Genomic DNA, 13203 nt, shown 5'->3' with positions numbered 1-13203 from the left:
TAGATCGGTTATCATAAGGGTTTTAGAAAGAAAATATAGTTTTCATTTAATCTACTTTCAAATCCAGGTTTATTATGTTGGATTTGGTGCCCTGAGCATAGCATATTCGTTTGTAAATTTGTAATTTTTTCTAATAAATTAGTTAATAAAAAAATTTGTTGATTATATTAATATACTTTGTATATGATTGTGCTCATATGGTTTTTACACGCAAAGCAAAATGAAAGCAAATGTTGACTCACTTGTTGTCTAATGTTTAACTAATACTAAGCGGTATTATGTGGTTGGATCGTAATACGGAAAGGCAACTTGTATTAGCAGACTAACTTAAACATGTCATTAGTCTAATCGAAAATTAAGAAAATGATTGAAAGACTAATATGTCATCTATCAAGTCCAATTGGGAGATGTTTTGTCTTAAGCATCGAAGCGGATGACTACTAGAAGATAGAGACATAGATGTGACTAACTAAACTGACTGTACATCAGACTGGACCCAAGAATAATAGATCCTTAATCCGTTTATGGATTTACTCATTTGTGACATTCATAGTGTGGCATACCTAAGTCCTAAGCAGATGACAGACTATGTATGCGTGACTCGTATACTTTGATGTAAGTAAAAGCTTTAGTTCAAATAGATAAGGAATCAAAAGTTGGTGCATTGGTGTACAACTTGTGCAGTATTTAGTGTCATTTTCAACAATGGAATTCATAGCCCGATACATGGGTAAATGATATCCTCTCATTGGCATTACATGGTTGATGAAAACTAAATGTGACCACGGGTCGTTCTTTTTTGTAATGAATGACTTGATTACTATTTGATAGTAATTGACTTTTCATGAAAGAAGGTATAATGGTTAACATGAGATAAAATAGTATCATATTAGGAGAATGAATATTATCCCAAAAAGATCAAGGATATCCTATTAGGGTAATACACTTATAACAAGGTCATTGGACAAGCATTGATCGAGTTGCTTTCGTAATGGTATGCTGTTAAGGAGAGCTCAGTCACGATACTATAGTGGAATGACTTTGTGACTAAATGAGTTTATAATTAAAAGGCAAAAATCTGGAACTTAATTATAAATCATTTGAGCTCTAATCACATATGTCCAATCAGTCCATTCGTTAGCTCGTTGAAACTAGAAATGAATTGCATATTCAAATGAACAGAAAAGAATAGAAATGGTAGAAATAGAAAAATTGAAAACATTTGGAAATTAAATATTGTTTTCTCCAAAATGAAAATGAAAATGAGAAATAAAAACATTTGGAAATTAATGTGGTTTCCTTCAAAATGAAAATAAAAATGAAATTTTTTTTCGAATTAAATAAAGTTCGAAAATGGAAATAAATCATTTGGTCATAGTGAACCGTTGAATGTAGAAATATTAAATATATTTCCTTATAGATTCTTTTATGGAAAAGTTGTCATGATTTTAATAGAATTGAAATTGGGTTGAGAAGATTATTTAATTGGAAAAATATTGAAATGTTTATTTTGGGAAATAGAAACACAAATATCGGGTTGGATCAAATTATAAAGTACTGGGTTAAAAGTCCAAGAAGTACTTATAATTGGACCCGATACAGGAGATGCCCAAAAGCCCCTCATGTTAATTGAGGGGGACGACAAACCCTAGTATTATTAACTAAGGTTGTCGACCCCTATACTCCTAGATAGACTAGGAGTGCATTTTTCTAGTTGAGGTACATATAGTCTGTCACTTATTCAAGATTGAGGTAAGTTACATTATGAACGTCTCAAGTGAATTAATCCATAATTGGATCTAGGATTAATTCGACTTAAGTCTTGTCCAATGTATTGTCAATTCGGATAATCACATCTATGTCTTTTAGGAGTCAACCACTACGATGTCCAAGACAATATATCTCCCTAATTGGACTTGATAGATGACATAATTGTCCTTTAACTGATTTGCTCAATTTAAATTCATCAGACTATGGACCTTTTTGATAACCTACTAATACAAGTTGTCTTCCTACATTATGATTCAGCCACATAATGCAATTTAATATTAGTTAAACATTAGGTAATCAGTAAGCCAATATTTGCTTACATTTTGGTTTGCGTGCAAAAACCATTGAGGAAAAATACAAACAATATTAATGTTGATAATGGAAGTTTATTAAACAAACATGTTTGAAAAATTACAAGTGCAAATGATGAATAAAGTACATTTAGGGCACTAGAGCCTAATAGATATGTGACGTTATGCAGTTTAGCTTGGGGAGATTATATTCCAAGAAATCATCAAGCATCGTTTGTTGTGTATGTTCTCCTATTTTGTGGTTTTGTTCAAAATTTTACCAAAGAGGGAGATTGTGGAGATAGTTTTGAGCAGTGCCAAGTAGCAGTTCCCACTAGTGTACGACACTGCTCAACTCAGAAACTTTCCATGTTTAGTGTTAGCATATTTTGATAACAAAATCATTGGGTTTTGATTCTTGTTGGTATTTTGGATGATTGCAAGTCCATTTATGATATCCAGACCTTTTATTACAACATATCCTGAAGATTGGTTTGGATTGGTTCAAGGAAATCAACTTCCCAACTTTGATGAGATTGGATCAAACTAGGTAAAACTTGGAAGCATATCTTGAAGATTCAAGACTTATCCTAAGCTTATCGAAGATATTCTTCATGTTTATTATCTTAATAGTTTATGGGAGGGTTGATTGTAATTGGTACAATATGTTAGCAAGCCTCGGTTTAATTTCTTATAAATTGAGGAAACTTGTATAGGTGATGTACTGAACAGAGAGCACTTATTCTTGTTCATTGAGGAAACATTCTTGTGAGTTCATTGAGTGCGAAATCAAGTGTGTTACTTGGTTACTGTCCTTAAAGGCGAGTTGTCTAGATCTTAGGGAAAAATTGGTTAGGGTGTCAGTCCGGAGAGAGGGGTTAGATTAGTTAATCTGCAAATTGCTCAAAATCGGTTAAACTGATAGTTGAAATAGTTCTCTATATTTTTCAATTATTTTAAAAATTTTATGATTTTTAATAATTTATTTAGTTAAACCGGTTGAACCGAGAATCAATTATCCGAACAGTACTTTGACCATCAATTTGATCATGAAAACTTTGAAGAAAAAAACCTTCCGTAGTTGAGCATTAATCTAAATAAGGAATAAATGGATTGATATAGGAAGAAAACTCTAGTGAAAGATTACAGGGTTTAGAAGAAAAGAATTTGGTGCACTTATTTAGTTGCCAAATAATGGAAAGCTACGAAAAATGAAAGAAACTCTAATCTGTCTAAACACTATTCAAAACAAGCAAAGAATGGGGATGAATTTGCTGTAACCTTCATTGCCAATGTCTATTTCTCCTTTTGCTTTCTTGGTTCTTGGAATTTGTCAAAAATTTCAAGAAATAACTGTGAAATTCTGACTTAAAATGTAATGTTTTTATTTTCCTTCCTTTCATATTTGAGATTTGTGCACGATGCCATGATCTCGTTAGGGGTAATAACCTATCAAGCCTTTTGATTCACTTTTTATTTAAATACCACAACACGCATTATTTGGTGAAAATTTTATTTAAAAAATTTTAGTTTTAATTAAATTTGTAAAAATTATTGTGAATAAATTATATTAAGGTTATCTTAAAAGTTTTTAATTTGTAGGCATTAATAAAATATTATCACATTATCACTACAAATTCCCATTTCCCAGTTGTTTGCTTATAAACTTTTTTTCATTTTTTATTTTTTATTTTTTATTTCAGGATTTTCAATTTTCATATTTTTACATGTTTTTATCCTCATATATTTTCTAATTTTCAACATCTTTGCTTTTTTTTAAAACTAATTATTTTTAAATAATTTAATTAAAATTAAATTAAGTTTAAGAAAATATCATATATATATGAGTGTATAATAATACTTATATGTTTTTAAAAATTATTGATTTGTTACAATTGTATTGGTGCCTAAAAATTATATATTTTAAGATGATCTTGATTTAATTAATTTTCAAAATTGTTATGTCTTAAGTTTAAAAGCTCATAATTCTCATTGTATTTATCTTTTTAGATTTATTAAAATATAGAAAAATATCCTCAAAATAATATTAGTTGTTTTGTAAAAAGAAATAAACTTTTGGTAATTACACAATTGAGTTGAGACTAGACGTACTCATGGGTCGGGCTAGGCTGAGCCCAACAAAAAATTTAGGCCCGTTTGCTAGGCTCGAGCTTGACTCGGCCCAAAAAATGGGCCTAAAATTTTGCCCAAGCCCAGCTCGGATAAAAATGCTAAAACCTGGCCTGCATGTCTTAACTTTTTTTATATTATTTTTTATATAATTTATAAATATATATAATACATCAAAAATACTAAAAAAATTAAAATAAATATTTCCCAACAAATTGAGAATAAATGTTAAAAATATGTATACTTAATAACACTAGATACATACAACTTAACAAGCAAATGTCTCTAAAATAATAACAAAATTAACAATAAAACAAATGTTATACAATATCCAAATAATAACAACAAAATAGTAGTAACATAATAGTGAAATGATAGCAAAATACGGAGAAAACAACAAGAAAATAGCATTAAAATAACAAAAAATAGCAGTTTATTTTTGTATTTTTGTGAATTCGAGTCGGGCCGAGCCCGGGCCAAAATGGCTTACCTGAGACCAACCTATTTTTTTAAACAGGCCTTAATTTTTTTGCCTAAATCTATTTTCGGACTTATATTTTTGCCCAAACGCTCCCATTTTTCGAGCGGACGCAAGTCTAGTTGAGACTTAGTTAACGGATAACACCAATACAATTAAGCACATTATAATAGTATAGATATCTGAATTTATTTTTACTATAATAATTCTCTAACTAAGTTGATATCCAATTAATTTATGACTCCAAAAAACACATATAAATTTTAATTTTAAAGGCATAAGTATATAATTTTTCATAATATATGATATATAATCTTAAAAAAATTAACAAATTGTAATAAAAATACTTACAAAATTAAAATATAAGTTAAATGTTTTTATAAATTTAATGAATTATAATTAAAACTATTTATAATATTAAAACATACTTTTAAAAATATAAAAATAATTAAAGATATTGTTTAATGAAAAACCTGATATTTTCCACCTCAAAATCGGATTAAAAAAAACAGTTGATAGTTTGTGGATAGTAAAAAAGATGATTTCACTGTTTTTTTACAGGCAATTTGCTTAAAAATCAATGGGGATAAGGTTTTTATTAGTTCCAATCTTTCATATGTTTAAACAAATGAAAAACTCTTCAACAGAATGTTACAGAAAGCCGCGCCTAATCCTAAAACAAAATTGTGTTATTTTGTATTCATCTTTTTGTTTTTGCTTTTTAACATGTTTCGGATCATCAATGGTCCAAAGCACCAATCTGCATCTTTTCAGAATAATCAAAGGAGGCCGCCGATGAGACCTGTAATTCTTCTTCCACTGTGGATGGGAACATTGCCTTGAGCTCATTATACCTCTGGATATCAAAATTGTATGCCTTGATCAGCTGCCTTTGCTTTGTGCTGAACCTGCTCTTATAAAACCCTTCAAAAGAAGGTTCTTTGGACGTCCTGAGGAAAAATGCATATCCAGCCATGAAATACATGGAGGTGACGTAGAAACAGATGGGTTCCATCACGTCCCAAGTGAGTTCCCAAAAGGTTAGCCTCATGAACCCGGCTGTTTGGACCACCATGAATGCCAGGCCAAGCCAGAGTTCGCGACGGACCAGGGAATCGGCTTTTGAATCGATTATTGCTTTCTCCTTTTCTAACGCAGCCAGTTCTTTTCTTCTGGGATCATTCGGGTTTGATCTAGATAAAGGAATTAGACCACCAAGTGCTTTTGCTACCTGTAGTCACAAAGTGGAAATCTCTGTTGGCTCAACTTGAAAGAAACAAAAATTGACTCATTCTTACCAATAATTATGACTATGAAGGATGATGAAAGCAAGTAAACAATAAAAAGTGACTAATGCTTATGTCAGGTCAAGTTGAAGCCCATCCTTATCATATGAGGCCATTCCAGCCCCTATTCCTCCACCAACCATTTTCCTTGTTCGGCAACGCCACCTTTCGGCTCAATAGTTTCGTACATCTCCTCAAATCTAAACATCCAAACACATCTTCCCCAATTCGTTGCCAATTAAAACATAACTCCCATCATCACCCCTCACCCTCCACAGACTCAAAAGTTGGAGAATATGCATGCAAAACAAAATGTAGAAACATCCAAGGGCTTTATTTATAAAAGCCTAGGAGATGAACTGTGAAAAAAAGTTGTGATATTTGTGGTCACACTGTAGAAACATCCAAGGGATTTATTTATAAAAAATTTGGGTCCTCCAGTTCAATTCTCAGAAACCATCTCAAATGTGAGACGTTTCTAGAGACCTGTCGTAAAAAAAAAATTCCTGTTGAAATTAGCAGAAAAAGAAACCCAGAAATTCAGTTTTCGGTAGCTTCTAATGCTAATAAGTGAATTCCTGAATTCGGGACCTACTTTTCATCACCATCACGTTAAGCATGTAATTTTAATGTATACATATATGCTATCGTCTGTAAGCCAAAACATAAATAAGATCTTATCTGCTTTCAATATAAATTTTCAAGAGATAATAAATAGAGAAAAAAAATTTATCTACCTGTTCCGATCGTAAAACGACGATGTTTCCTAAAACGATGACGGTTCCTGATTCATCTAGCAATTTCGCGAACTGCAATCCTTGTTCATGACCCGAACAACTTTCTCCGCAAATCCGAAGAAAGTCGGAATAAGAAATCCAGATTTTCCCTGTCTCTCTCAGCTTCGTTTTCACCACCTCCAACTGCGCCACCTTTAACAACTTCTTCGCTTCCTGAACCGACAGTGCAGGCAGCTCCGAAACCGCCGATTTCGCCTCCAAGTGCGAGCTCAACCCGTCTAACCGGATGCGATCCCTGGACACATCGATTTCCCTTAATCTCTCCATTAAATTCTCCCCCATCGGTAACTTCCTCATCGGCGGTGAAGCCATAGATCCTTTATGAAGAAACCGCCTGAACATGCCATTGCCGTTACTCTTAGCATCTCCTGGATCCACCGTCATACCGGTTGCTGCTTTCCCCGTTTTTCTTGCGATCCGCTTCTGAACCGTCGGTGAGGAAATCCGGCAGTTAGTAACAGCTTGCGAAGAAATTTTCGAAATATTAAAAAGTTTCTCTGCCAAGGTTTTCCTAAACGCCATTGCTAGAAATTAAAGAAGCTAACTAATTATCAAAAAGTTGTTTTTTTTTTCTTTTTTCTGGGGTGGGGGGGGATAGAGTTTAGAAGATTTGAAAGCTTTGCTCGCTTGGTGTTGGCACAATCAATGAAGGTTTTGGCCCGTTTTATAGGGTCCAACAATGGAGGGAAGATAAACAGAAAAATAGAAATTTACAAAAAAAAAATGAAAATAACGCGAGAATTTGAGAGATTTGAAAACATACTTCGCACTTTAGATTACTCCCTGCCTTACATTTTCGAAACATGCTTATAGAATCATCTCGTTAGGGGCGATTCTTTTCAATTTATCGGAACGAGAAATTGGAGAACCGATTTCACGAGAGGAAATATCGAAGAGCATGAGCTAATCACACTACACGTGGAGGGTTGAGCTTGAACTACAAATGACCTTTTGAACCGTCAGATCATATGAAAATTTATCATTCGCGCCTTTCCTGATGTTGACTTTCATTTTGTAATTCATAAATACTGATTTGTTGAACACGTGTAGCATTATTAGCGGAAGAAATCTAGAAGGTGAGAGTAAATAGAAGGGTTTGGATTACATGGGAAAATTTCTGTGTGTTTGACGGCAGCGAAGACAGAAGTGGAAAGCAAATCAAGTTTCCTTTTTGGTGTTGGGTGGATGACTATAAACGTTCACACAAACGTGTCGCCACATATATTTTGGTATTTATGTAATAAACAAAATCTTTAAAGTTGTTTGCGTTCACGATAAATCCTCAACATTTTATTTTTATTTTTCTTTGGGTGACAAAATTTTCGTCAAGGAGTTGATTTAACGATTGCCACCTGGTGACCGTAAGATAAAAAAAAAAACACAGTATCACAGTCAAACCATTTCACGAGTTAATTAATAAGATTTCATGGTTAAAACTAATTTGAAATAATCGTTTTTATTTCACTTTTTAATCCCTTAATTATTGAACATTTTAACATAATTATAGCTCACGACTAATTCTAACTCAAATCCTCCCAAGCATTTGTAATCCGACCATATTCTTTTGGTTTGATTGTGGATTCCATATTAACTTAGTCCTTTTAATAACGATTAATGCTAACGATAATAATTTAGATGTACAAAATAATATTATTTGAAACTAAAATAGTAATGAACGTGAAAAGGTAAAATGCAGGTAACTATTGAGACTATGACCAAATTATTTTCATTATCCATCAAATGATGAATATATGTTATTTATTTAAGGATATAGGAAGGTGATGTGGTGCTTAGATTTTCCTTTTTGTTGTTGTTCAAATGTTGGGGTTTAGATTAGATAATAGATTATTGGCATAACCAAATTTGATTCTAGATTGGCCAAGTTTTTGAATTCAACACTTATTTTAAAAGATAACATAAAATAAAAAAGAATTTAATCCCATGATTAATGTTTTCATCTAAAAAATACATATTTTCTGCATAATTTAAGATAATATATTAAAACTTTATTTTATATTAATATTAACCTATCAACTTAACCAGATAACTCCTAAATAAGTAGTTGGATCACAATGTTTCAACAATATTTTAAGCAAATCCAACCCATTATAAAAATTATTTTAGGGCACATTCATGAATTAATAAAGTTTTGGTTGAAATTACAGTTTTGGGGATTTTGATATTTTATTTCTAAGATTGTTATTCTGCACGCTGTGAAATTTTTTAACTTTTTATGGGTATAATATTAAAAAATAACACTTGATTGACACATAAAAATCAAATTATATAATAAATACACATTTAAGATTATTTAAATAATTTAATTGTTAAACAAAAAAATAAAATTATCTAGGCACTTGCCAGCCCTTAAAATGGGACAATATATTTATATATTTATAAAATTATAAATTAATACAATTATGAAATTACATTTTAACTCTTATAAAAATTGAAGTAAAAATAATAATAGATTAATAAATAAAAAAGTGTAGATGGTAATTAGAATTAAAATTCATTATCCATTTCTTAACTGCTAACTAAAATATGAAGATTGAAAGAAAGGTATAAATGTCTTCTCGTAATGAATATATAAATGAGTTGGGCTCTTCAGTTGAAATGTGTGAAGAAAAAGATTAATTACCTACAAAATATTACTAATATTAAATCTAATTATTTCTTCACCTTATTTACGGAATGGAGTGGGAAGAGTATGATTTCCCTCTATCACACATTCAATGCCTCTGCCCTCCACTATTTAGGTCCCAAGATCCTTTAAATTTGAGGTAAAATAAAATTACTCTTGAAAACCTATTAAAGTTTTAAAGTTTTAACAAACCGTGTTTTTTTATTTTTTGAAAAAAAAATAATTATGTAAATAAGTTTGGATATATTTTTGGTGATCCTAGTGGATCCAAATTGAAGTTAACCCAACATATCATTCAGCATCATATAATCCTATAAAGGTGCAAAATCACTTTCCTCCTCCATCTAAATTTAACATATTTCGCTTAATTTTAATATATTTTCGTTCAACCATAAGGTAGTTGATTTCTAATATTATCAAAATTTATAATATTTCAAAACGGGAGAGATTATTGGCATATTTTCTAAATTTTAATAATATTTCAATAGTTATAAGTAAACATTATAAATATTGGTAATGCAAAGGGTTGTTGGTAAGTGGGTATATCCCACATTGGTTAAGTATAGGTTATTGAGAGAGTTTATACATAGCCTTACTTTTTACTCTCACTAAGTAATTAGGCTATAGGCTTTACACACGCACACTGTTGTCACTTGCTTGACTTGGTACGATAAATGTATTTCATTTTGGATAAAATTCTTATACTTTTTTTCATAAAATAATTTCATTAAAATAGTTTTAATTTTTCCCCATTTTTTTACTGTTACGAAAATCTGGAACAAATTATACTGTTGTGCGGAAATGGTGGGTCCAAAACTGTAATTGATCCTATGATTTTTACTCTTTGCCCTTGTATATTTACTATTTTCTCCTTCTGTTACTAGTATAAATAGAGAGTTGTTTTCCTCATTTTTCACACAGAAAGCAAACACAGCAATTAGAGAACTCTTTTCTCCTTTTTGCCTCATTTTTCCATTCCCTTCTAAAAATTCTGTCTTTTTTCCTTAAATTACATTAGAGAAAATTTTGCCTAGGAGCTTAGGTTTTAAGTGAGACCAATTGTGACCCTTCTAAACTTTCCTGAGAATTATCCTTGTGTGATTTCCCTGAGAAGAGCAATACCAATTGTGTTTCACCTTTCTTGTTCAGGTATACAAATATCGAAACGCTGTATTAACCTTAGGAGACAGCGTCCGTTGCACGATTACACCGATCATAATATGTATTCGTTTCCAAGGCAATGGTTCCTCCACAACGCAGTAAATTTTGATTTCTTAATTCTTGGTTTATTTTTCCAATCAGTGCTAACAAATTTATTTTGCAGTAGTATATTTTCCAACAATTTAGAAATGAATTACTATTGTTTAAACATGTTTACCCCGATCAACAAATACATCCCTAATCTCTCCAAGCTTGAACCTTTTGACAGGACTAACTACCGTCACTAGTCTCAAATGATGGTCATATTCTTCGAACAACTTGAAGTTAACTATGTCCTCTTCAATCCACCTGCCATCGAGAAACCAGAAGATTCTGCCACTATTTTTGAGGACTCGAATGTCATAGCTACAAAAGCTAAGTTTGAAAAATAAAAAAATGGTAAGAGGTCACATGCTAAGCCATATGGTTAAAAACCTCTTTGACCTGTTTGTAAAAAATATAGCTAAATCCATTTGAGATACATTGGAGAAGAAATATGGAGCCGATGATGATAGGGTCAAGAAATATGTTGCTGGAGAGTGGCTCAAGTTCCAGATGACCAATGATAAGCCGATTATGGATCAAGTTTGTATCTACGAAAAGTTGGTCTCCGATATCCTAGCGGAAAGGATGGAGATGTGTGAAATTCTCCAAGCAAATGTCTTGATTGAATAACTGTCAAAATATTGGTCCAACTACCATAATCTCCTAAAGCATAAGAAGCGAGACATTTCTCTAGAAGAACTGATTAGTCATATGAAGATTGAAGAAGTCAATCGTCTTAAAGATAAGGCTTTAGTAACCTCAACTCAATTTCCTTTAAAAGTTAACCTTGTTAAATCTGGTTCTACTCCTAAATTTAACAAGTTTAAAGGCGCCAAGAATTCAAAGAAGACAATAAAATTCCAGAACAAAAATGCTGTCAACTTTAAGAAACTAAAGAAGAATAAAAAGACCAACAACCAGGTGAATTGCTACATGTGCGGCAAAGCTGGACACAAAACATATCAATGCGCCCAACGTTTTGACCACCAGAATAAAAACAAACTATAAGCACATATAGTTGAAAATCCAAATGAGGTTATAGTCGATGTGGTTTCCGAAGTGAACCTAGTTGAGAACAATGTCAAGTGGATTGTAGACACATGCGTGATACAATCACGCCCTGCGAACGATCTTGGTCAGGTTTTCCAAGCGGGCGTTGCAATCGTTTTCTAGCTGTTCAACTCGATCCTAGTTTATTGAGCTTGAATCAGCTCGTGTTTTAGTTTATTGAGCTCAATTCAGCTCAATCTTAGCTCATTGAGCTCGATGCTATTTTTATTATTATTTTTAGTTTATGCATTCATTTAGCTGCTGGAATAAATTAATGAGTTAGTTACATTAGTTTGTTCAGCTCAAATAATTGTTAAGTATTTAATTTGTTAAAATCTGGACATTTTAATTATGTGTGTTAAATATGTTCTATTTTAATGCATGTTTTTAATATGTCTTAGTTAATACATAGCATAAATTTGTCCAGCTCATTACATCCAATTAACGTGTCTTGATGCCGATTTAATATGTCCTAGTCCAACTGAATTTAAAGAGAACTTAAATATGTCTTTACTGCTGCCGAATTTAATTTGTCTTAAGTGATTTAATATGCAGAATTAATTTGGTGCAGGTATCATGCATGAATTGGCATTAAAGAAAACTGTTGTTTCATTCTTTCATGTGACTATTCGTAGAGCTCAATGGACAAAGAGCTAAATTAAAACTCCAGCTACTGTTTTGAGCTTCTCCAAGTGGCTATTTGAAGAACTCAATGGACAAGGCTATTTAAATAGAGTCCATTCAACTGGTGGCTGATCAATTTCGTCCTTTCACACTTTGAGGTTGTTGGAGTTCATCGATTCACACTATTTGGGTTGTTCGTGCTCCAAAACTCCTATTAAAATGTTGTTGCACGTTCAGCTTCTAAAAAACTCCCATTAAAATGTTGCTGCATGTTCAGCTTCCCAAGGCAGAATCAAAGGAGCTCATTTAAGCACTTGGTTGAACATAGACATGGCAAACCAACTCCTAGCTCTTCCAAATAAATTCAGTTGACTTTCTTTCATCTAGAAGTTGTCCAATGGCATTCTAAAGAGCTGAATATAGACATGGAATTTATTTCGATTTATTCTAGAATTTTTTAGCTTATTAAAGCTGCACACAAATGTCCATTTAGTTGCCTTATTGACCATTCGGCTAGCTTAGGTTTGTCACTATAAATACATTGTAATCAGCTTGTTTTAGGGACTTTTGCCATTTTATTTGAATGAAAATTTGTTTCTTTGAGGTTAACTTCCTCTCCAATTTTGTATGAGTCTCGAGTGACTTATCTAGCGTGCTAGTGGCGTCATTCTGAACTTGTTTCCGAACTTATCACCAACCTTGGTGTGGCGTTCGTCCATCTAAATATACCTTCGGTTCCTACTATGCTAAGTAACGGGTCGAGGTCTATCAACCATTCTCGTATTTCACCTTAAGCCATTAAGTTCCGGGGCGATACTCGCTATAGTATCGAATTGTTCTTGACACTTGAGTTTAACTTCCGTTTTTCACCTTCTGTCTTAACTTTCTT

General features: G+C 32.2%; 1 protein-coding gene and 1 long non-coding RNA gene across 2 annotated transcripts; one reads left to right on the top strand and one right to left on the bottom strand.

The window, feature by feature from the left end:
• Positions 1 to 5233: 5233 nt before the first annotated feature.
• Positions 5234 to 7397, bottom strand: LOC107957431 (calcium uniporter protein 2, mitochondrial). The gene is made up of 2 exons (XM_016892949.2): positions 6692 to 7397; positions 5234 to 5899 (listed from the first exon to the last, which is right to left on the bottom strand). The coding sequence occupies exons 1-2, from the start codon at positions 7271 to 7273 to the stop codon at positions 5408 to 5410; spliced, it is 1074 nt and encodes a 357-aa protein (XP_016748438.1). The 5' UTR covers positions 7274 to 7397; the 3' UTR covers positions 5234 to 5407.
• A 2936-nt stretch (positions 7398 to 10333) lies between these two features.
• Positions 10334 to 12923, top strand: LOC121223828 (uncharacterized). The gene is made up of 2 exons (XR_005921269.1): positions 10334 to 10654; positions 10825 to 12923. It is a non-coding gene; the product is annotated as an uncharacterized lncRNA (long non-coding RNA).
• Positions 12924 to 13203: the final 280 nt, after the last annotated feature.

Source organism: Gossypium hirsutum, chromosome D11 (assembly GCF_007990345.1).
Source record: "Gossypium hirsutum isolate 1008001.06 chromosome D11, Gossypium_hirsutum_v2.1, whole genome shotgun sequence".
In the NCBI taxonomy this organism is placed as follows: Eukaryota; Viridiplantae; Streptophyta; class Magnoliopsida; order Malvales; family Malvaceae; genus Gossypium; species Gossypium hirsutum.
The sequence above is the reverse complement of the archived record's forward strand: the minus strand, read 5'-3'. Positions and strand labels throughout refer to the sequence as shown.

Bases quoted from the DNA above. Each gene is read 5' to 3' on its own strand.
- LOC107957431 (XM_016892949.2), bottom strand. From the start codon at position 7,273: ATGGCGTTTAGGAAAACCTTGGCAGAGAAACTTTTTAATATTTCGAAA. The intron at 5,900-6,691 runs GTAGATAAATTT...TTGTGACTACAG, and splicing joins TCGTTTTACGATCGGAACAG to GTAGCAAAAGCACTTGGTGG.